We start from the raw sequence: 24430 nt of genomic DNA, 5'->3' as shown, positions 1-24430 counted from the left end.
GTCATTAGGCATTAGCCACAGGCTACCGGGTGGGTTTATCCCCAACCGGCCCCGCTCCGGTCGCTCCCAATCAGATTCAGCCAGAGCCAGCCCCGCGTCGCGAGGCGCGATGCCGACGGCCGCCACCGACACCCGACTCCCGGGTTGCACGCGCCCGGTTCACTGCGCCGCGGAGGACCAGCAGCGCCGCTGGCCGGCCTGTCGGAGCGGAAACCGCCCTTTATTCTTCTCAACCTCGACAGTGTAGAACAACATCCATAGCGAATGGCGTGAAGCAGAATTTCCAGCTTATTCTCTTTTTTTTTTCTTTGACAAAATAGCTATTTTGGTCCCTCAACTTTATCCCAATGATCAAGTTCGTCCATAAACTTTCAAATTGGTCAATATAGTTCCTCAACAATTGTTTTGATATCAAACTCGTCCTTATGCTGCTACATAATGACATGAGAGTGATAAAAAAGATCTTTTTTATCTTTGGTTTCTTTGTCTCCTCCTCAATTTAGTGTCACCGTTCGCTCAACTTTCCGCAACATTTTATATGATAGCATGTAGGTATGCAAAGTAGCTTAAAATTTACTCTTCATGAGTGTGCAATACAATATGATATATGCGTAAATAAAATTATATGTTACAAATTAAACACTTTGTGATGTTCAGCTCCTAAATGGATTTAGAAGTGGAAAGAGCCAAGAGCAAAGAGAACTTTTTGCACAAATCTTATGTTATTATGGAATATAATATCATAAGAATGTATTTGATCTAAAAATATAAGTTGAGAGACTATCTTGGTTTATTTGAAAGTTGAGAGATGACTTTGATTCTCGAATCAAAGTTGAGAGACTAAAACGTCTATTTTGCCTTCTTTTTTCACAACCCCTGGCACGGAATAATGCGATAGTGGAAGGGCAAATCTACAAAATACTCGAAAATCGGACATTTTGGTCAAGATTTGCCGAGTACTCTAATCCGAGTATGTGCGTACGGTCGTCTAAACGCGTCCTCCTCCCATCCCCTCCCCTCCCTCCGCCCCCGCCAACACACGACCGCTTGCACTCCACTCACCACTGCGCTGCGCTGCCGCTTCCACCCCTCTTCTCCGCTCGCGCAAGCTGTGCGCGCCCGCCCGCCCGCCCGCCCTCCTTTATAACGCGGCGAGGCCCGCGCGGAAGGCAGAGAGTCCAAGGACGCGCCTCGCCTCGCCTCGCCTCCTCTTCGAGATCCGCGCGGAGGCCCCTCCTCGACCGCTCCGACAGTCCGATTCCGGCGAGAGGTACCCACCCGCCGCCTCCGCATTGCTGCGCTCTTCTCTGTTTTCTTTTTCTTTCCTTTGCTTCGTTTTTCCCGGGGTGGATCCGGCAAGCTGGTTCCTTCGTTCGGCCGATTTGCTAGCGACCTGTGTTGAGCTGGTGGATTAGTTGCCTTTTTTTTTCTCCGGAATCCGCCATTGATTAGCGCGCGTCCGCGCCCAGCTCGGAGCCAGCTCAGCCCGCAGATCCGGTAGCTGTTCGTGCAGGGAATCCAACGGATGTGAGAGGGTTCTAATGCACGCGCCTTGGTAAATTCCTTTCCAAGTTTTGGCCACGCGAGGAGATTTCTTTGCTTTCCGATGGCTTTCTAGTCATTATTGGAAAGAGTTGCTGTAGTAGGAAACAGGAAAGCCAATACCACCAAGAACGGATCTTTCTTGCGCTGTTGCTTCAGTAGATCCAGCGTTTCTTTATTTAGATCCACCGATTGGTTTCAATCCGCTGCGTTTTAAGTTGTTCACAAGGTTTTCGTTTGCTTCAGGTGCCGCGCAGCCGAGTGCAGACAAGCTGCGATTTCTGGGGTTCTTGGTCGACCCGGTAGTTGGTGCAGACAAACCGCGTGAAGCTCGGTGATCCGTACATGTGCGTGAGGGACTGATGGCATTTGGCCGGGGCGCAAAGATGGACGGCCGCCGGCCGTCCTCGTCATCTTCATCGTTCTGCACGACCACCACAGTCGTCGTCTTTGTGGCGCTCTGCCTGGTCGGCGCGTGGATGATGACATCGTCCACCGTCTTCCCGCTGGAGATTTCATCAAATAAGAAGCCGGTGGTGAAGCAACAGCCATCGCCTGTTAACTTCGGCACATCTGAGGATGCAGCATCTGGCAATACTGGTGAAGGTTCAGGAAAATTTGAGGACACCGACAACAACGACACCACAGTCCCAGAGGAGCTGAGTAACAATGAAGCTCCAGAGAAAGAGAAGTCCACTGAGAACATGGCAGAGAAGCCTGAAGAAAAGGAGCCGGAACAACCAAAAGAGAAAGAGCGGACCAAGGATATGTTTGATGATGCAAATGGAAAATCAGAAGGGTGGTCAGATGATGTAAAGAATGACGGTGATAGGGATAAGAGTGAGGAAAAGAAAGACGATGAGATCACAAATGAGAGTGGTGAGGAGAAACCTGATGGCGAGAGGAAGGATGATCAAGAAGAAAAGTCTGAAGGCGATGCCCCTCAGGAGGAGCAACCTCAAATAGAAGAGAAGGTCGAAGAAAATGGAGAAAAGGAACAGAGCTCAAACTCTGCTGAGGTATATCCTGATGGGGCTCAGTCAGAGCTTCTGAAGGAGTCAAATGCCCAGAATGGTTCATTCCCCACTCAGGCTGCGGAGTCGAAGAATGAGAAGGAAGTTCAAGCATCATCAAAATCTTTAGGTGATGAGACCAGCTATAGCTGGAAACTATGCAATAGCAGTGCCTCCATGGATTACATTCCTTGCCTTGACAATGTGAAGGCTATCAAGAAGCTTCGAAGTACTAAACATTATGAACATCGCGAGAGGCATTGCCCTGAGGAGCCTCCTACCTGCCTTGTTCCACTCCCAGAAGGATATAAACGCCCAATCGAGTGGCCAAAGAGCAGGGACAAGGTAATTATGTCTAATCTTTATTTTAAAGCACCGAATTATCTTTAGCTGAACAAGATCTCTCTTTTTCTTATTACAAGCTCTACTAATTTTGCAGGTATGGTACAGCAATGTTCCACACACCAAGCTTGCAGAGTACAAGGGGCACCAGAACTGGGTTAAAGTCTCTGGTGATCACCTCCTGTTTCCTGGGGGTGGCACTCAGTTCAAGAATGGAGGACTCCACTACATTGATACTATTCAGCAGGTATCATCATTACCCAGCATCCCAGATTAGATGTCAACCCCTAGACTGCCGCATGCTTTTGAGCATCAGCGATTTATTTTTATACTATAGTATATAGTACAAACCACTACATTGATACTATTCAGCAGGTATTATCATTACCCAGCATCCCAGATTAGATGTCAACCCCTAGACTTGGAACTTATCTGCCGCATGCTTTTGAGCATCAGCAATTTATTTTTATACTATAGCACAAACGTAAGTCATAGAAAAGCGCCTCGGTGATATCCTTATGCGATTCTTCACTGGTTCAGGAAATTTTTGTATTAGACTAAACAATATCAGGTTTTCACATTCATAAATGTGCTTACAGCCCCTCCTCTCCTAACAGAGAAAACTTACCATTTTTTAGTAAGCGTCTTCCTTATGTTGATTTATGAAGAAAGAGGAATGATGAACGTGACACTGAAATTTTCATGTTGCGCCTTTGAAGTTGATATTGTCACACTTTCTTTTCTTTCTACGCTAATTAAAGTGCTGGTCGCAGGCACTGCCTGATATTGCATGGGGCAAACGAAGCCGTGCCATTCTAGATGTTGGTTGTGGAGTTGCCAGCTTTGGAGGCTACATGTTTGAGAGAGATGTGCTTACCATGTCTTTTGCTCCAAAAGATGAGCATGAAGCTCAAGTACAATTTGCACTAGAAAGGGGAATTCCAGCAATATCAGCTGTAATGGGCACCAAGAGACTTCCATACCCCAGCAGGGTCTTTGATGTTATTCATTGTGCTCGCTGCAGAGTCCCTTGGCACATTGAAGGTCTGTCTTGTTGGTGACATGTCTTCCTTTCTTTTATCAATTTTCTATAAAAGTCAATCTTGTTGCTGACTCTTGCTGCTTTCAGGTGGCATGCTTTTACTGGAGTTGAACCGCCTTTTACGCCCTGGTGGTTACTTTGTCTGGTCTGCCACTCCTGTTTACCAAAAACTCCCAGAGGATGTCCAGATTTGGAATGGTATTGCAGTTACTGCTTCCTTATTTCACCCAAACTGGATGCAATTTTTTATTGTCTACATGTCAAAAGAGCATACTATCATTTTGCAAGAACACTGTACATCCATAAATAGAGTAGCATACAGGCATACCATCCCATTTCTAGTGAGACGTCTGCCCGAGATTTTTGTTCAAACACTGAAACACATAATGAAATGATCACAGTATTGCTTGTATGGAACTTTAGCTACTCTTTACTTCCCCTTTTCCTTTAGCAACACCACCAAGTGAAAATATTGAATGATTCTAGGTATCAGGAACCAAGTCTTTCATGGATGGAGCAGGCTTGCATTTATCCAAAATACATGAAATGTGCTAACTGTGGAAAATTGAAGTTTACGTCTAACATTTTGGTCACTTATTCTTTACAGCCATGTCCACTCTGACAAAGTCCATGTGCTGGAAGATGGTCAACAAGACTAAGGATAAGTTAAACCAAGTTGGTATGGCCATATATCAGAAACCAATGGGCAACAATTGCTACGAGAAAAGATCAGAAAACAACCCACCATTATGCAAGGAATCTGATGCTGCAGATGCTGCATGGTATTTTGGTTCTTTGAGAAGGATATGTTTACAGTACAATGAATATTTCTCTGCTTTGCTTACACAGCCTTTTGATTTGCAGGAATGTACCTTTGGAAGCATGCATGCACAAACTGCCTGTTGGCCCAACAGTTCGAGGAGCAAAATGGCCAGAGTCATGGCCGCAAAGGCTTGATAAGATCCCTTTCTGGATGGATGGTTCCCAGGTTGGAGTCTATGGAAAACCTGCAAATGAAGATTTTGAGGCAGACAATGCTCACTGGAAACGGGTTGTAAGTAAATCATACTTGAATGGCATGGGCATTGATTGGTCCAAAGTGAGAAATGTCATGGACATGAGAGCAGTATATGGAGGGTAAGTGGTTCTTTCTTAGTTTCTTGAAAAAAATTTCTTTTTGGATAATCCCAATTACGCTTTATAACCATCGATCCAAGCTGGGGCAGTGCTAGCAGAAAAGATAAATGGGCAACATGTCCACAAGTCATTAAGCATTCTTTCTTTCTTAGTTAAGCTGGGGAAATGTAAACCATTTAAGTTTCTTGGTTTCGATCTCAGGACCCAGTAATCTTATCTTTTATTGAAGAATGTTCAACAAACGCATTTTAACACCTTCTTATCCTTTTGGTTTCTTAACTGACATTTTTCATTGCTGCATGGCAGTTTTGCTGCTGCTCTGAAAGACCAAAAAGTTTGGGTTATGAATATCGTGCCAATTGATTCACCAGACACGCTGCCCATCATTTATGAGCGTGGTTTGTTTGGTATGTATCATGACTGGTGTGAGTCTTTCAGCACTTACCCAAGAACATATGACCTTCTGCATGCGGACCACCTGTTCTCGAAGCTCAAAAAGAGGTTGGTATTTTGTACTCCTATTCTGAATAATTGCAGTTTCTTCATGGTATGCCAATAGCTTAGGTTTAGCAAAGCAACCTGTAAATGATTATTTCCTTGATATTAGTCAATCCATCCCCTTAAATATATACTATTGGAAGTCTGAACTCTGAAGTTCAAACCGACTGATGTGATCTGTTCGGCAAAAAATAATAATCATTTCACAAGTCTGATGCATTTCTTTGACATGTAGCATTAGCTTGTTTGCATGCTTTATGCTTCATACGCAACTGAAATGTGTAGTTTGTGTGTTGTTACAAATCTAAGTCTCTGTTTGTATACAGATGCAAATTGCTGGCGGTTTTTGCTGAGGTGGACCGTGTGTTGAGGCCACAAGGCAAACTGATCGTTAGGGACACCGCAGACACAATAAACGAACTGGAGAGCATGGCCAAGTCCCTAAAGTGGGAGGTGCGCATGACCTACACCAAGGGTAACGAGGGGCTGCTCTGTGTCGAGAAGTCGATGTGGCGGCCCAAGGAGGTTGAAGCAAGCACGTGAAGTATATGTGCTGAACAAAACTGTCACTGGGTAGGGCACATTAGATGAATTTTGGCTCTAGGTATGCGTATGATTCCTGTTGATGCTGAAAGGACAAAAATCTTTGGTGTAACTGTAGAATAATACGTCTATTTTTCCCCAATTCGTTGTTCGACAATGTTGCTGTAAGATAGTGCTGGAAATCACAGGTACATTACATTCAGTCGAATAGCTACCTTCTTCACTTCGTCGGATAGCAGTCGAACAATCCGAAATTTCGGCTATGTTTGAACTGTTCTGCAAGTTGTTGCTCAGCAACCTACGGTGAACAGTGACACGCTTGGTGCCTCCATTCTGCTGTCCGTGTGACCAGTCACTGCTTCCAGTCTGTATACGGTGGGGCAAGACTGCAAGTTATCAATTGCTTGGGAAAGCAACGGCGCGACGGGAAAGATACAAAAAAATGTTCAGGATGCGGCACGGTTGGAACAGGTTTAGTTGCAGTTAGATTTTTTTTGTTTCCGTTTTTTGTTCATCATATGGTTTAGCCTTCCAGATCATCCTGCTATCTACTATTTGGTTTGTAGCGACGAGTGCAAGTCTCAGATTTTTTTCCCAGCAAGATTTGCCGTAGTCTCAGATGAATCTAGTGACCATCTGTGAAATAGGACTGCAACCTCCATTTCTGCATCTGAAGTTGCGAAGTGAACCTCCCGCGACTGCGGAATCTGCTTCTCCCATGTCCAAAAATAACGAGCAAAGAACCCGGGGGGCCACGAAATTCCAACACCTATTTCTCTCTAACCCAATCTGTGGGCTTTGGTGTGGGCCGTGAGGTTTCACACCAGAAACAGATGGTGCCCATTGGATTCGATGAGGGTTTAAGAAGCCAAGAAAAGAAGGTAAGCGGCCACGGACAAGGGCGCCTTTGCTTTGAGGACGATGTGGTAGCAAGTGTGGCAACTGGCAATGGAGGAGGAAGACGGCCGTTACGTCATGAAAGAAAGCGTTCGTGTGTTGGATGTGTCTCGAAGTATCGGATGATGCCCTGCTGAGAGGCCCCTCCGGCTCCGGGCCCATCAAACCTCTGGCGCCCGTGCAACAACCAATACCAGACACGGGCGACGCACGTGAGCTACTCGTCCGTCCAGCCTGATTTCGAAAATTTCACGAGCCTTATTTTTCAAAAAAAAAAGAGAGAAAAATCACGAGCCCTGCCCCATCTAGTACGTGCTTGCGTACAAACATTGATCCATCCATCGCATCAACACCAAGCGATTTGCAGACAAACCAAAGAAAGAAAAAGCGGTTGCTTATATATATGTATAATATAGGAGTATGTTTGTATATGTACACTAGTAGCAAATAGCAGTAGGCCGTCGGCGCACGCGCCCGGCACGCGCAGCGCGCGGCAGCTTCCAAAAATGAGAAAGCCGGCACGGGGCCCGCTGGCCACGAGGCCGCCACCGGGGGTCCTATACATTATGTGGAAGATAGATAAGTTATCCATCTTTAAAGTTCATTTGGCCCAATTATCTACTGCAAATATATTCAACATTTTGATAGTGTTAACTCAATATTTTTTAAATAGATTCAACATTTTACGATCAAAATGTTGAAAACTGTACAGACAAATGTTGAAATTGGAAGTATAAAATATTGAAAGTACTAAATCGAAATGTTAAAGGCGCTTCTTCTCCGGCGAGCAGCCTTCTTCTTCGGCGAGCTCGGTACAAGGCGGCGGCGGTGCGCGCCCGCGCGGAGGAGCGGCGGCGTGCGTGGGGTGGCGGCGGCCGGCGAGCGTGCCGCACACCCGCGCAGAGCAGCGGTGGAGCATCGGTGGCGGGCGGCGGCGCGCTCCCGCGCAGAGCAGCAGCGGAGCAGCAGCAGCGGGCGGCGGTGCGCTCCCGCGCGGAGCAGTGGAGGTGCGCGCCCCTGTGGAGCAGCGACGGCGGGGTAGGGGAGGGCCGACGCATGGGGCAGGAGAGGGCCGGCGGCGCTGTGCGAGTGCGGCGGCGCGGGTCGGCGTGGGTGGCGGCGGGGGCAGGGGAGGGAGCACGGGTGAGAGAGGGGGGTGAGAGTTTGGGTTTGGGTGTGTTGATCCAACGATTATAGATGGTTGCACGAATCTCAAATACTAGAAGATGAGTAAGAAAAAAATATACCGGAAGATATATAAGATCCACGGCCGCCACTGCCCACGGCCCGCCCCACCTGGGCGCGCACGTGGGCTGAACCCCCCGGGCCCCGCCCGGCGAAAGAGACGTTAGGTGCTGCAAGGAGCGGGCGCCGCGTCGTGGGCCGGGCCGCGGGCGAGCCAGCTTGTGAAGGCGTCCAGCGTGCGGGTGTCGGCGCGGTAGTGCTGCTGCGTGAAGCGCATGAGGTCGGCCCAGGTGAAGTCCGGGTAGCGGCGCGGCGCCGCGGCGACGGCGCCGCTGGCCGGCGGGCGCACCACCCGGTCCTCGCGCGGGCACAGGAAGAAGGCCAGCGACCGCCGCTCCTGCTGCCGGTTCACCACCGCGCGGTGGAGGCAGCTCTTGTACCGCCCGTTGGACAGCGCCTGTGCAGAGATAGAGATCATCAGGTACATACATGTGTCAACGAGCGATGGAGACCCTACCTTTCAATATTGTTGGTCCTTCGTTTTCTCCTTCGATTGATTTGATTTGATGAAAAAAGAGAGGATGAAAAAGAGCAGATTTGATGAAAAAAGAGAGGATGAAAAAGAGCAGATTTGTATCGTTTCCGTATACGTGCCGCAGCCACAAAATGTTTTACATACATCTATACATAATAAGGAATAGCTAGGGGTGATCGATGTATCTGCACAAAAGTCTTGCCAGAGCACAGGAAAACCCTCTTTGTTGCGGTGCGCCGGAGCGGGGCCAGGTGCCCGCCACCCACACGGCCGGAGGGGCCGAGCTGGAGCCCCGGCGTGGGCCGGATCGGGATTCGCGAGCGGGGCCGCGACAAAGCGTGGGGGAAACGGCTAGAAACCAATCTCTAGCGGAGGGCGGGCAGCCCGGCCGGGGGGCACCACCAGCCAAGCAGCACCCAGCCGCCGGCAAGGCAAGGGCAACCCAGCCAAGCTTGTCCTCGAGCGCGGCGGGCGCGGCGCTCCCTCGCGCACGGGATCAGACGGGATGATGGCAATGGCATGGGCGCCGGGAGGAGAAGCACCGCTCCGCCCCGGCCCATCCCCGGACGCCGCGCCAAAACAGGGGAAGCCGACGAGGCCCCGCGCACCTGGGCGCGGGGGCCACCGCCGAAAGCGCCGCCCGTCCACCGCGCCGTCGTATTCGTATCCTCCCCGCCCCGCCGCCGCGCAAGGCAACAAAGAAAACTCTACCCGCAACGCTCCAATCCAACGCCCGCTCTCATCTCTCTCTATCTCTAGGGAGCCGCGGGCGCGTGTAGCCTGCCGAGATGGAAGTGGAACCAACTCGAACGCACGTCCGCATTGCGTCGCTGCACGGTAACAGTGGCGGCTCCATGACATGCCTACGTGTGCGTGCTGTGACCTGCCTGCCCGGGTAGCTCCATCAGCAGGGCTTGCATTGGGGAACAGAGCAGGACAAGCAAGGAACAGAACAGGGGAGAGCTACCAAGCTAGCGCTTTCGCTATTAATTAAGAGGAACTCGCCGCGGAAGATTATTAAGAGGAGGCGGGCAGGCAGCCGAGCCGTACCATGAAGGTGTCGCCGATGTTGATGACCATGGCGCCGGGCACGGGGAGGACGGGGCGCCACTCGCCGTCGACGAGGACCTCCAGCCCGCCGACGTCGTCCTGGAGCAGGATGGTCAGCGCGGTGGGGTCGCAGTGCGGGCCCGTGCCCAGCGTGCGCTCCGGCTCCGGGCACGGCGGGTAGTAGTTGCACCGCATGATGGAGCGGCTGTCCTCGAAGAAGTCCCGGTAGCAGCCGCGCTCCACGCCCAGGCTCACCTCCAGCAGCTCCATGATCGTCAGCGACAGAGCCTTCATCTCCTCGCAGTACCTCTGGTACACGCGCCTGCCACACCACACGTGCATGGGATTCTTCGGAATGCAAGCAAGCAATGCCAAGAAAGATCCATTAAAATTTGGTGCTCGCTCCTTAATTCTTACCCCATTGGCTCGAAATCCTGGCCGAGGGTGCCGGCGAAGTAGTCGACGACGACGGGCGACGCGGCGCCGTCGTGGAAGCCGAAGGAGAGGGTCTCCTTCCAGGGGAGCTTGGACGCGAACCGGTCGGCGTGCGCGCTCGTGTACCCGGACACGGTGCCCGGGACGCGCCGGGCGCGCTGCTTCTCGGCCAGCGGCAGCCGGAAGAAGTCGCTGGCGCCGTCCAGCGCGGCGCGCGCCAGGGCCGCGTCCACGCCGTGCCCGCACACCTGGAAGAAGCCGTGCGTCGCGCACGCCGCGGCCACCTGCGCCGCGGCGCGGCGCAGCCCCGCGCGGTCGCCATTGCGCAGCACGCCCACGTCCACCACCGGCACGTCCAGCCCCGCGGCCGACGTCGGGCGCGCGTCGTCGTGCGGCCACACGAACGGCGCCGGGATCTTGGGCTCCCGGCGCAGGTCGAACGCCTTGCTGGCCGCGTCGGCCCTGTCCTGCTTGGTCGCGGGGAGGTAAATGCTGGGAGTCGGGGCGCGGAGGAGGAGAGGCGGGGCCGGGCTAGTAGTGTCCATGGACGCGGCGGCTGCAAGCTTGGCGATGCTGCTGCTGCTGCTGCGAGGCAGAGCTGGCTCTTGCTGTGCTTGGGACACCATGAGATGTGCGAGGTGCGAGTGTGCGGGGGACCTGTCCGGGCCGGTGGGGGTATTTGTAGCAGGGGAGGACGGGGAGTTCGCGAGCAACGACAAACACAGGGTAGCGACTAGCGAGGGAGGAAACATTTGCGACCTCACGTGGGGCCCGCCCCGCCATGCCATGGGGTCTTTCTTGCTGGGGGTGGAGGTAGGCAGCCCCATATAGAGCCGAAAATGCGCCTAAACAAGGAATTTAAAAACTGTTTTATTTGGCTTATTTAGTCTCCATCTTTATTATTTTACCATTTAATCTTCATTTTAAACATGAATGAAAATGCCCTTGTTGTTCGTTAGGACTTGGCAATAATAAGCCAATGAAATGACGTTGTGATGTCCTGATGTCTTTACCATTAGGATACTGCTACTGTCCAACTATGCCACATGATGTGGCGAGCATATCGTATCATTGGACTATAGCTAGTGGTGAACCATGCAAAAACCATTTATCCAACAAAGCGAACTCACAACATATAATGGGTATCAACGCATCCCCAGATCTCCTCTGGAACGTCATGAGTGGCTTCTCACCGCGCACAATATGATGCGAACTGCATGTAGCTTGATACTAGGTTAGGTCCTTCGCGGTTGAGTTTTTAGGTTGTACTAGGTTTTTCTAGATTTATTCTAAAAATTAAATAATATTTTTTCAATAGCAGGTGTGGTGGCCGCCAACAACTTTGTCAATATCAAGATTTGCTGGCACAAATAACTTAAACCTTGTTATTAGGGGCAGATCCAGGAGGGGCTAGGGGGATCAAGCCCCTTACCTTTCCAAAATCAATGGATACTTTCTAAGCTCTTTTTTCATTTTTCGAAAGAAAAAATAAAGAAGAAGGGGAGGGGAAGAAGATAAGAAAGGAGATGAACTCCTTTTGATGTGTTGGCTAGATTCGCCGCTGCTTGTTATGACACGAACATATTCGTTAACGGCTTGCCTATATTTTGAAAATGGTAAGTGTTGCCAGTCCAAATTACGATGATCGATGGAATTAGTGTTCTTTTTAAGAATAAGAATGCACGCCACGGAAAAAAGAACGCAAATTCGATTTTAAGATGGTCGCAATGTGTTCCACAACTTTTGACTCGTCAACATGCAGGCGAGATGGGGGCGCGCATTCATGCATGCATGCGGCGTTGGAGGAGTTTTTCATTTTGCTTTTTGGGCGAAATTACGTTGGAGCAGTGGGTCGCATGGAGTTTAGCAAGTACACTAAGGACAGTACATGCGCGTGCAAGACGTGGAGGTCCTTGTCGTGAGCCCCGACCCGGACACGTCAGCGAATAAACGGTGTGTGTAGAAGCAGCCTGGTGCCCCTGCTACGAGTACAGAGATGACACGCGGGATGCAAGTGGGTACCCATTGGTATTTTTGGGTTTCTCATTTTAGTTTATTTTCTCTCATAAACTAATTACGTAGCATGCTATTCTAGTTTATTTTATCAAGTTTTGGATCAACCCAATAACCAAAAAAAAAATGAAAGTTGCATCCCTAGACATGCCTGTTTTAACGTATCTTATAGCACCTACCGCATCTCAGTGGCCAGAGGGGCAAAACACCCCTGGTCGCCAAGCCTCACTGCCGAGTCAGCAGGAAGACTGCCGTTATGTTAAAAGGAGGAAAACCTCGCAAAAAAATGTTAAAAGGAGGAAAGGCCCAAACGGGTGAAAGTATTGTACAAAAGTTGTACAACAGAAAACATAGGGAGACAAAAAGAACTATAGGTATAGGTTTCGTAAACTATAGGAAGGTAAAATCATTCGAGATATAATTCAGATCGTACTTTGTTTCGTAAGGTCTATAGAAACGAGACGCCACCATAGTAAACGAGACGCCACCACCGTACTTTGTTTGGGCTGAAGAGGTAGTTCGACGATGTTTAGTAGGGGTCCATCATGTGAGGTTGCGGCGACGCTAAGATGTTTATATCATTATCTGACAATGTAGGCCTAAAAACTAAATCTCGTTTAAACTATCATGCTTTGGTGTTGTTCTTGTGTGTGGTTTTTTTTTATGCTATGGCATTTTGATCTTGTATGCTTCAGTGTCCAACGAAGGTCTCCTGAGACGCCGGTGCGTAATGGGATTCTTGAGCGGGTCGATAATGTAAAGAGGGGTAGAGGTAGACCTAAACTGACGTGGGATGAGTCGGTTAAGAGAGACCTTAAGGATTGGAATATCTCTAAAGAGATAGCTTTGGATAAGAGCGCTTGGAGACTAGCTATCAATGTGCTTGAACTTTGAACTTATTTCTTTCGGGTTTCATCTCTAGCCTATCCCAACTTGCTTGGGAAAAAAAGATTATGTTGTTGTTGTTCTAGCACTGCATATGCATATAACTATATAGTGACAGACCTATGATTCGAAGATTAAGGTGTCCGGCTTAATTACTTCATGAATCCAACACTAGAATATATGGCATTGTCCTTAATCTGAAGGGCTTTAGTAGGGAAAAATGAGCACGAGGGAGACCATGGCTTGCCAACACCCCTACTGGTTCATTTTACTGCAACTATAATTTAGTAGCATCTAGCGAACGGAGTATACAGTTGCGCGGTTGTTTAGCCTTATGAGTGACAACAGGTAGGTCAAAGATGAACGGTTGGTTGGTAGGTTGTGATATGCATAGGCTTTTCTTTCACCACACCTCAAATTCTTAGGTTCTTATTGATTGGACTTTAGAAGATCGTTGTATAGATTTTTGTCTCCGCCAGTGAAAACAACTCAGAACATGAGACAGAGGATCATCCCACATATACACTTGCCTCTCTTGTTGCATTCATATATTCCAAAATGAAAACACGTACTTGCATACAAGATTGAAACTAATATTTTCAGTGTTTTGGGGATGAAAGTGAGAGAGTGAGCCAATGAGTTCACATTGGAGAGGTCGAAGAGAAGAGATAAGAATCTTCCCCCACCAGATTGTTTGTTTGAGATCCCAACAGGAGCAAGATTGTTTGTTTGAGATCCCAACAGGAGCAAGAGTTGAGAGGCATTGGATGTTTGCTTTAACTTTGCCTCCTCAAGTCTTTTGTTGCTTGGTATATACACCAATTGTATTGTGTATGATACTGTAAGCTCAAGAAGGCATGGTTGGTGCCTTGAGGGAAGCCACACACTAATGCCATTGTGTGTTGTCTCCGTTCGGTTTCCTTTACAGGGCAGATGCTTTCTTTTCCTTCCTTCAGATCACGTCCTTTCTAACCCCAACATGTCATTTCTCCTTTTGTGTGTCCTTTTCTTTTGCAAAGTTCTTTCTCCCAATCATCGAGTTTGCCTTACCGGTCGCCAAAAATATCGAGTTTGCCTTACACCCTCCAATAACACTCCAAGCATGTGGTCTGAGTTGACATCATATATAGTATGAACTAACTAAAATAAATTTGAGAAACCAAAACTGCTTCGACGTGTAGCTAGAAAATTTTTAGGTTTATCTGATCATCCAAGCTCAAATCTCCAACGCAACACAGGTGCACATGTTTACCGCTCATCATTCTTTTGGTGGTAGACGATATGTCCATCGACAACGGGAACCCATTCATGATTTTAGTCTCCGTTTCCCCCAAAAGGTGTTAACTGGACGATATTATACGTGGCACGCAAATACATGGGATGTGGGTTTATATCAACAACTACTACAACAACAACTAGAAACGCAAAAAAATTATTCTCCTATTCTTAGCAAATGGATCCTAACCCGGGCGCAAAATAACACCTAGCAAGTGTCCGGTTCCAATCGAGTTGGTTCAAATTGTCATGGAGCGCGTCAGGGACATGAGCATCTCGGGCGCCCAGATAGCACTGTATGATACTTCTGGCACTGACTCTGGACGCTTGCGATGAAGTGCTTGCTGCGCCCCAAACTTTCACTGAAATTTTTACCTGCACTGTACTTTTTTAGGACATGTACTGTACTGGTGTTGTTTTCCTTCTTTTGTCGGGCCTTGTGCTCATTTCAGGCAGCATCTGCTGATGATCTGCTCAGCGGACAAGTACATCATCCTGAAGCCCTGCACCAACACCACCTGATCACATGAGAGCAGTACTTGGCTACACCCACTCCAACTGACGAGAGCCTCCCAGCCAACACTCCCAGCTGCCCGGGAATCAATATCAACCAGTCCTATCTTTTAGTTTTAGGCTTTAGAAAAAAGGGCCCTTTTTTCAGACGAGTCAACTGTATCATGATTGATTGGTGAATTTTGGTTGTCTGTGAAATTCATCTTTAGACATATTTAGACCTGAAATAATTAACAGAAGGCTGAAGAGGCGATTGCTACAAACAGCTGGTCTTATCCGCTGAGATCGATCGAGCTTGAAAAAGGGGAGAACGAAGTGGTCACACAAGCATCTGGCCACAGTCCAAGCAGCTAGCTTCCTGACGCCCTAGTGTCGGCACGGCTGCTCTGGCTCGTCCGATCGCCCGATCAGATGCTGCATTTGCATCCGATCCGGCCGCCGTTTGGCCGATCGAACAATGCGTACGTGGGTGCGAGCAGGAACCAACAGGTCGATCTCTCCTGCTCCTCTGGTTGGTGGATGCGAGGAGGGGATCGGATGGCCGGCCGGATCGATGCTGCCACTAGACAATTGGCCTCGGCCACCACTCCTGTGCTGGGAATCAGAGACGAGAGAGCACGGGCGCAGACGACGACGGACTTGCAAGTGACCATCTGCAAGGCCGCAACTCTGGCGGCCGAGATGGGCTCGTCTCGTCGCCCGTCGTCTGGCTCCAGGCGGGGGTGGACATGGATCGATGCTCCGTGCGTGTGCCCCCTTCGTGGGGTGCCCGGCCGGGAGAGGAGAACTGACCTCGATCGAATTGGAGGGAGGCATGCATTATCGCCGTTCGTAGCACCTCTCCACCCAACGATGGATCCATGGGCCTCACCTACGTACGTGCTCCCTCCCGACAGATTTCATCTGCTATGATAGCTCAAGTTCAGAGCCAAATGTGGCCTCAAGTCTATCGGCCGGCACTAGAAAGGCATATGGTAGCTGACACCACGCCAATTAAGCTACGAGCATTAGCTTAGCTGCTGAGATCGATCGATTATTAGCTTTGCGGTACAGTTAGACGACCTAACGAAAACAGGCGATCGAGTGGATAAACGCGTGGGGCCTCCAATCTCTGTGGGCATCGCCCTGCCATGGCGGCTAGGCCACACCGCCACAACCTGCGATCGCAATCTGGAATCCCTGGAGCTGGAGGTACGGTGGTGCATGCCCCCTCCTCGCTGGATGGCTAGGTGCCCATACAGTGCTGATGGTGCTCTCCATCTCATCTCTTCCTCGGAGTCCTCTTTCTTTTTCTTATTATAAACTGCAGGTCCTGCCAGTTTACGCTAAACAAAAACAACCCATATAGAACCATGCATTTACTTGTCCTGTTTCTTTCTTTGGCTGTGTTTAGATCCGCAAAAAGATAGTAAAAAGAGTCACATTGGATACTATAGCACTTTTCGTACATCAAAACTATACAATTATTTTTTTTATTTACCTAAATTTAGTACTCCATGCATGAGATAAAAAATTTGATGTGATAGGTGAATAGTGAAGTTTGGAGAGAAAGATTTTGCAACTAAACACAGCCTTTGTCCACTCTTGATCGAGCCTGGGGACAAGCTAAGGGCTAGCTTCGCGACGGGACGAGTAGGATATATTTCTCGAGATCCTGGATGAAACGCTAGCTAGCTAGGGTACAATGCGAGATTGTTGTTGCCTACCTGCACAGGAGCGAGCTAGGTGCCCACTCCACGCATTATACCTGCTCTTCCCCCCCAGCCCCCACTCCTTTCAGTCCAGACGTGCTGATCGAGAAACGACAGACAGCACTCCAGGATGCCGTGCCGATGGATGGATGGATCCAGGGGATTGGATTTAGCGTGCAATAATGCCATGTTTGTGCCGCCATGAGAGAACCTTTGCTTGCCCAGCTCTGATCAGATTCTATTTATTGTCTGTTCAGGCAAGAGGCTACACGCAGGCATGGAGTGGCATGTCATGCTTGCTGGACTTGAGGACATCGCGACACCCGTCACGTGCCATTGCTAGTTTGGCGTGGAGTGTGGAGACATCGAACGAAAACGCCCAGCTCTCATCACAGCAGGCTTTCATTCAGACTGATCCTCCCGTATCCTACAACGACGACGACGGACGCAGCGCCCCTACTGCACTCACTACAAGAAAAATGGCCATTCGTCCAACACATTACCAGACACATTTTCGTCCGGTACTAACGTGCGAAATTAGTACCGGCCAGAAACTTTTTTTCCCCAAAAGCCATTTAATACCGGTCGGTAACACCGACCGGTACTAAATACCATATTTTAGTACCGGGTGTTGTTATGGTCCGTTACTAAAATGACGCGGTCATTTAGCACCGGTCAATAACACCGACCGGTACTAAAGGGTGACATTTAGTACCAGTCGGTGTTTTGACCCGGTACTAAATGGGCCTCCATGGGTTACTTCAAAAAGAAAGTATCTCGCTAGTAGGCACGTGTGATGTAGAGATGGGATGGTAAAGGAAGCTATACGGGAGATTTGAGGTTGTGTGTTCGAATCCTCACAACCATTTGCATTTTTTCTTCTATGGGTGGCATATTTAGTACCGGTTGCTGCGACCGGTATTAAATGGTCCAGCCAGTACCGGTTGAATCAACCGGTACAAAGCAGCCCCTATGACCGGTACTAATAAGCATTTCTCTGGCTGTGACGGCTATCTTAGCCTGACCTACCTTTGTGCCCACTGACGTCGGGGTCCCATGCAGAGCTTGTGATAGGGGTATCAATTAGTGATTCTTAGGTGCACCTTCAACCTTTTTTAATTCAAAATTTAGTATTAATTCTCTAAAATCAGATATTATTTTAAAAAATTAATATAAAATTTTGAATTAAAGAGAATTGGAGTTACATCTAAAAGTCTGACGTGACACTCCCTGCACTGTGTGTCAGCGTCTCTCGCAGGAGTTCAAATTTTTCCCGCCGGTAATCCGATCCACTTGTCCTATACGCCTGCGCACAGCAGTGTCTAGGCTCTCGTCACAGGTGGTGATACATTGGAAGAAGACAAAGCGTCAACAGTGGCCCACGAGAACGTCTAGCTAGGGAGCAGGTCGCCCTCTCAATTTTTTGTGCTTGCAAGGTGTGTAGCAGCTAGGGCTGCTCATGGCTGTAGCGACAGGGGCAGGGAAAACTCCACCAAAGCCTTGCCTGCCCTCGTGTCAGTCCTATACAAACTAAGGTCTGATACAAAATATACAATAGTACAACCACAAGCAAATACATCGTCGTCTCTTTCATGTTCCTTCTCGCCTTAACAGAGCTCATCAACTAGGCTTGAGTAAACGACAAGCCGCCGCCCGGCCCGGTTCGGGACAGATCAATCAGGTCTGGTATTGATACATATACTATTCATTTTATTGATCGAAAGTAACACAGCTCAATACAAAACATAACCCTGGCATTCCAGGATGAGATTACATGAGCTCTCTCACACACGGCGAGAGAAATGATTGAGAAAAAGATGACAACATAGAGAGTGCATTCCACCGATCGTCAATGGGAGCCGCAACCAAACAACTTGCTTGTCAGGTTCACACGAGACAAATTGCATCCACCCACCCCTCGCAGCTACGCCGTCCTGTGGCTGTGAGCCACCCTCCTACGAGTTGGGAGAGCTCGCCCAACAGAATGGGGACTAAGGATGGAGGAGACAACTTGACCAAAATGTCACCGGAAACGACGACCTCCCTTCGAGCTGACAACGACACCAATAAGGCACATCCGGGCGCCGCCCACCGCCATCCAACACCCTTTGAGGGGAGGAAGCCCCAAAGGAGGGAGGGCAAGCCAAAAGCGATCTTTACCACCTGGCAATTGGTTTGGAGTCACCATCAACAAGGAGAGCATCGACGAAGTAGAGGCGCCAGCAGCGGGCACTTGCGGAACCACGGTAGAAGCCAACTCCCGTCAATGGGAACCGCGACCGAACAACTTGCTTGCTGGTTCACACGAGCCAAATTGCATCCACCCACCCCTCGCAGCTACGCCGCCCTGTGAGCCACCCTCCTACGATTTGGGAGGGCTCGCTCAACAGAATGGGGGCTAAGGCTAGGGGAGGCAACATGCCTAGAATGTCGCCGGAAACAATGACCTCCTTTCGAGCTGACAAGGACACCAAGTAGGGCACATCCGGGCGCCGCCCACCGCCATCCAACGCCCTTTGAGGGGAGGAAGCCCCAAAGGAGGGAGGGTCGGCCAAGAGCGAACTTCACCACCGGGCAATTGATTTGGAGTCTCCATCAACAAGGAGAGCGCCGACGAAGTAGAGGCGCCAGCAGCGAACCCTTGCGGAATCACAGTAGAATCCATCTGAAGCACAAGACGAGGCAGCCGGCGGCGGCAGGGAGGAAGGAGTGGGGAGGAAGTCTGCCAGCGACGCGGGAGCTGGGCAAGAAGCAGCGGACGAAGAGCAGCACCAGCACCGGCACGCAGCGGATGGCGGAGCGTGCGAGCCGCCGCAGCGTGCGGTCCGGGTTGGTGGGGCGCGGGCCCCAGCAGCGCGGCCACAGCGCGCCACGTGAGATCTGCAGCGACGTCGCGATGATGGGCAGGTCGAACGCCGACCGGAGCCCTGCGCGGGTGCGCCAGTCCAGCACCCCGGGCCCCGAGGGGAGCCCCGCGGCGAGCACCGCGCGGAGGTCGGGCGGAAGCGCGAACCCCAGCTCGGCCTCCGTGTGCGCCATCCCGAGCTCCGTGAGGCCCGGGAGCACGGCCACCCCGGACGCCCGGAGGTGAGCCAGCACCGCGGCCGCGAGCGGGGCGAAGGAGTGCAACCCGCGCCGCGGGGACGCCGACGCCGATGAGGGCCCCGCCGTGGCACGTGTGGACAGGCACCGCAGCCTCGCCGCGGGCGCACTCGGCGGCGTCGCCGTCGGCAGCAGTAGCCGGAAGTCGCGTCGCCGATCCCCAAGCCTGTTGCCCAGATCCAGCACGGGAGGGAGTAGATCAAGCCAGGGGGACGACGGATCCGCCGCCGGGTGGCCGAAATCGGAAGCCAGCGGTCGAGGTCGTCGACGGCGAGCGCGCGAGTGACGGCGTCCCCAGGTGCGAGGATGACGAGTGCCTCGCCGCCGCCTTCCTTGCAGTAGCTGGGCGGACTTCCGCGCCTTGCTCGGGCGGCGGCGAGGGAGCGGGTCGCGGGGAAGGGGGTGGTGGCGCGGGGTGCTCGGGTCCGCCCGAGTCGCCCCCGAGGAGAGCGACGCAGGCGTTCGGGCTCTCACAACATCTGCATTTCCAGGTTGGACCCTAGCTAACCCCCCTTCAATCCAACGAGTTATGAAAGATTGGAGTGAAAAAATTTAGTTCATTTTCTCCTACAATCTATACGTACTAGGTGATTTTTCACTCCTGCATCCGTACGTTGGGAAAAAAATAAGAGAAGAAACTGACACTTAAATTCGAGTGGAACGAACTAGGCAGACAGCCATGATCGTAAGCGTATCGTGGTAAGGCCTGGGTCGAAATCGATGGAAATCTAGCCTAGCCGCCAGGTTTTTGTTTCCGCTTTTTTTTTAACACGCTCTCTATCTCTATATGTGCTATTTCTAAAGCAAATGATGTTTTCTTGGTCCGTCATCGCAATTCTAATAGGGGTCCAAACAAATCAATCCAAATCCTAACAGGAATTCGGGTAAAACAATCGGAATACGAACAATCAATATTCCACATAATCATAGCAAGACATGTACGTTATGTACATGAAATAAATAAATATAAAATTGATGATATTACATAAATCTATTATATTACCCATAACAACGCACAAACATTATACTAGTTATAAGCTAAATTTCTTACTTTTCGCTTCTCATGATTCAAATCTCTTAAGCCGATTAGCACCGAAGAGAAAACAATTAAGCAGATTGTTTGGTAAGATTATCGCTTATTTCCGAGTGGCCGACCGGAAGTGAGCTCGGTCGCTGGATCGCGCGCGCAGTCGGAGCCAGGTTATGTTGCGCTTGTCGCGGCGGTCGGCACCCGGCCGCCGCCGCCGCATGCACCTATCGGCCGCCGCAGTGGCTCGCCGTCGCTCACTCTCGATTCGAGCCGCACGGGGGCGCCGGTGCGACGGAATCGACCCCTGTAGGCTGCAGGTCCATGGCGGGTATGATGGCGCTGGCTGCTGGTGGATGATGCTGCGGGGATCGAGTGCCCTTTCTCCCTTTGTGCCCGCGCGCGAGAGAGAGAGAAGGGGATGGATGGATGCTGTGACAACTGAGAGGGAGCTCCTTGTACTGGCGAGGAAGTGCCATCACTCGCATGTGTTGCTTCCTCATAGGCTGCCTCCATGTCCTTGGTGGCCAATGCCTGGGTGCAAACTGGACCGGGGAAATGTCTTTCCCGAGCTGTCGAAAACACAGTGGCTACAGCATGTAAAAGACTGAAAAGGCCTTTACATTGGATACGAACGACATTGAGAGGGTCACAATAAAGCGGTTAGGTTGATCTCGTAGTAACAGAGTGCAACAGTAACATGAAAAAAAGCTAGGTCGGTCTCAAATGGAAACTGCATACTCTGATCTAGTTTAGTACAAAAGAAATTCAGCACAAATAATTGTAAATTTTAGCAGGGTAAGATGATGACGCATTTCATGTGTGACGTAGGATGCACCCAAGGGACAGTGCAGCCCGAATATTCCTCTATATAACTTTACTTTTCATATCCTTCCTACGGGTAGAGCTTTCTAAATGTCACTTTAGCTAGTCTATCCATAATCCTTTAAGACCACTTAAATGGGTCCCATGAACTACATATCATATTTTTAAAAGATTTAGTTGGTTTTTCATAGTTAATTGGGAATTCGAAGAGGTAGTTTAGGGGACAAAGGTTGCCATGTCCAATTATATATCAAAAAAATGTACGGGATTTAATTCCTGAAAAATAAAAATATTCAACCCACACCGTACGATTAAATTATCCTAACCACAAATTGTACCTTCTTCTGTCTCGTCTGTTGGCCTCTCCTATTTCCCTGCACCTCTATTTACCATTTTAACCCACATCCTTGGATTAAAACACTACAAACCTAAATTACTTCACCTTGCATTCCACTTTCCACCCTTCCGCCAACCGCCACCACCCCTTCTGCCTTCCTGCACCTTAATTTATCAACAAACATGCATCGCTGGACTAAAATGCGCAAACTCTAAATAGCGTCACCTCACTTTCACACAATAGCCTTCGAGCGCAGAGTGAAGCTATATAGGAATTAGCTAGGCACCAAAAAAATGCAAAATAGTAATTAAGTCTAAATTTTCACTATATATATATGCATCCCTAGTGACTTAGCTACATGCACCCACAAAAGCAAATGCATCCCTTTCAATTTACTCTAGCTTCAGCGTTGGATGAGCGTCGATGCCCTCCCATCTCCCCTCAATCTCTATGTCAACCAATCCACTCTATTGGATTACAATGCTCTAGCCCTAAATAGCCTCATTTTCCACCTCATCCGTCGATTGATGCCACTCCTTCTAAATCCCCTAAATCTCTATTTATCAATCAATCCACACCGTTGGAGTGAAATATTGTAACCCTAAATACCCTTGCTTCACACCGCATCCTTGGGCCGCCGCCGCCACCCCTCCTACCTCCCCTGCACCCCATTTATAAATCTGGCCGCCGCCGACACCCTCCTTCCGCACCACCGTAGCCGCCTATCGCGAGATCCAACTCAATTCCTTCTCTCTCCATTGCCAGGCAACTCCGCAACCATCTTATGCCCCCATCCACTACCTCTCATCCAGTTTACTAGGGTTTGAGTCTACAAGCAGTGAGGATCATGACAGAATTTGACGACCGGGTTGAGTATACATGGAAGGCCGAACGACGGCCATGGAATCAATCGATTGAACACGAGGAATCAGGTGTGCTTTACCATGCCCCTTTTATTTATAACTTTACAATATAGGCATGTTCGAGCAAAATTTGAGGTAGTGGATCTGGTATTAGTAGAGAAATTATTATCACTGAATCAAATCCACCGTCTATTTTCGCTTGAATCGACATGGTAGCACCCCTAATTTCTAGATCTCGTATTATTTTTTCATCGCCTAACCCATCTCCTACCCCCCCCCCCCCCCCAAAATTAGCAGGGGGGGATCATAATGTCCTTCCCACTTTGACTTGCCAAGAGATGATGACATGGGAAACATATAGTTGTGCTATCCGAATGGCAAACTAGGCAGTGGATCCCACCATGAGAAGCAGGATGCAGTCTAGGGTACCTTGGAGCAGCCAATCAGTGCTTGAAAATCGGTAGGTGCCACTCTCGTCGAGCCAATCAATTACTAAATCGGGATTTGCGCACAAGTCGGAGTGAGAATTTTCGACCAACTTTTCTGATGCAAGATGAGGACATGATTAAGGTAGCTTGCAAATCTCATCAGAGTGTGATCCCACTGCAGAGGGCAAATCACTGCCATGGTGCCATGAGAGAGGAAAAGCTGATGAGTGATTGGCTGTCTCTGTCTAGTCAGGAGGGGGGCCCCTCGAAACTGAGATGAACAAGAGCTGCCGCTGCAACTTGGGTCATGGTGGGCCTTGACGGAGGCTCATCCGAGTCCATTCCTAGGGTCCTCTTGGTCTCTCCCAGCGCGCTTTTTTTATTTTTCAATTTCATTTTTTACAAAAATATATTTTTGTTTTTGAAATTTACAAGAATATACCCCGGCCGCCCCGCGGGCGGCCGGCCGGCACCTGGCCGCCCCGCTGTCGGGCGGCAGGGGCTTTTCTGCAAAAAGTTTCGCGGAAAATTTGCGCCCGGGTCTCTGGAGGACCGGTCGCCCGGCAGCGGGGCAGCCGGCTGCCGGGCGACCGGTCCTCCAGGGGTCCGGGCGCAAATTTTTCGCGAAAGGTTTCCTCCAGGTGCCGGCTGCCCGGCAGCGGGGCGGCCGGGGTATATTCCTGTAAATTTCGAAAACAAAAATATATTTTTGTAAAAAACGAAATTAAAAAATATAAAAATAAAAAATCGCCTTTCCCAGCATCACGCACCGCACGCGCGTTCACGTGGGCTTAAAGTGAACGGTGGGCTCGATGAGAGGGAAAGGAGTTAGTAACTTAGTATTGCTCAAGCACAGTGCCGGTTCGTTCTTCCTCCGGAGAGAAGCACAGTGACTGACGTGTCCTAAAAAAAAGGTACAGTAGTCCCAGTGCAGCAGCAATTTGCAGTTTTCGAATCTCTCCCAGACTGGAAAACACTTTCAACTGTATTCCTAAACATGTTTACAGTTCAGTGTTTAGGCTGACAAGTCGCTGCCTACCCTACTTGCAAACTGGGCCATAATGTTACCAAGTAGTCAGTCATGTCTAGTTACTTGCGCCATGCAGCACCAAGTTGCATCTGGTGGACTGAAGATTCCTAGTCGCCTAGTGGGGCTCAGCCATCGCATGCTGTCCATGGATGATTGGCCCCAACCATGTTTGACGTCTGGAATTTTTCAGGTGAACACAAGAGTTTAACTTCTGTTTCAGCA

The 24430-nt window shown here is 49.9% G+C and overlaps 2 protein-coding genes across 4 annotated transcripts; one reads left to right on the top strand and one right to left on the bottom strand.

Annotated features, from left to right (window-relative positions):
• Window positions 1–972: 972 nt before the first annotated feature.
• Window positions 973–6458, top strand: LOC120671813 (probable methyltransferase PMT26). Of its 2 annotated transcripts, none has more exons than XM_039952052.1 (9): window positions 973–1270; window positions 1789–2900; window positions 2995–3144; window positions 3671–3941; window positions 4027–4137; window positions 4547–4721; window positions 4804–5076; window positions 5383–5577; window positions 5901–6343. In XM_039952052.1, the coding sequence occupies exons 2-9, from the start codon at window positions 1905–1907 to the stop codon at window positions 6115–6117; spliced, it is 2388 nt and encodes a 795-aa protein (XP_039807986.1). In that variant the 5' UTR covers window positions 973–1270; window positions 1789–1904; the 3' UTR covers window positions 6118–6343. The 2 variants fall into 2 exon arrangements, 1 of the variants encoding a protein (XP_039807986.1); XR_005673877.1 differs by lacking the exon at window positions 973–1270 and having other exon boundaries at window positions 1905–2900; window positions 5901–6178; window positions 6306–6458.
• A 933-nt stretch (window positions 6459–7391) lies between these two features.
• On the bottom strand, window positions 7392–10887 carry LOC120671814 (gibberellin 20 oxidase 2-like). 2 transcript variants are annotated; one of them, XR_005673879.1, is made up of 4 exons: window positions 10202–10887; window positions 9785–10106; window positions 8262–8656; window positions 7392–7571 (listed from the first exon to the last, which is right to left on the bottom strand). XR_005673879.1 is itself a non-coding variant. In XM_039952053.1 (3 exons), exons 1-3 carry the CDS (start codon window positions 10843–10845, stop codon window positions 8363–8365), a joined length of 1260 nt encoding a protein of 419 aa, XP_039807987.1. In that variant the 5' UTR covers window positions 10846–10887; the 3' UTR covers window positions 7392–8362. The 2 variants fall into 2 exon arrangements, 1 of the variants encoding a protein (XP_039807987.1); XM_039952053.1 differs by having other exon boundaries at window positions 7392–8656.
• Window positions 10888–24430: the final 13543 nt, after the last annotated feature.

This window comes from Panicum virgatum, chromosome 5N (genome assembly GCF_016808335.1).
Source record: "Panicum virgatum strain AP13 chromosome 5N, P.virgatum_v5, whole genome shotgun sequence".
Classification (NCBI taxonomy): Eukaryota; Viridiplantae; Streptophyta; class Magnoliopsida; order Poales; family Poaceae; genus Panicum; species Panicum virgatum.
This window is presented reverse-complemented; position numbering and strand designations above follow the sequence as displayed.

Excerpts from the sequence above, each read along its gene's own strand:
- LOC120671813 (XM_039952052.1), top strand. The coding sequence starts at position 1,905 with ATGGCATTTGGCCGGGGCGCAAAGATGGACGGCCGCCGGCCGTCCTCG. Across the intron at positions 3,145-3,670 it reads ACATTGATACTATTCAGCAG|GCACTGCCTGATATTGCATG; the intron begins GTATCATCATTA and ends TGCTGGTCGCAG. Across the intron at positions 5,077-5,382 it reads ATGAGAGCAGTATATGGAGG|TTTTGCTGCTGCTCTGAAAG; the intron begins GTAAGTGGTTCT and ends GCTGCATGGCAG.
- LOC120671814 (XM_039952053.1), bottom strand. The coding sequence starts at position 10,845 with ATGGTGTCCCAAGCACAGCAAGAGCCAGCTCTGCCTCGCAGCAGCAGC. Across the intron at positions 10,107-10,201 it reads CAGGATTTCGAGCCAATGGG|GCGCGTGTACCAGAGGTACT; the intron begins GTAAGAATTAAG and ends GTGGTGTGGCAG. Across the intron at positions 8,657-9,784 it reads ACATCGGCGACACCTTCATG|GCGCTGTCCAACGGGCGGTA; the intron begins GTACGGCTCGGC and ends ATCTCTGCACAG.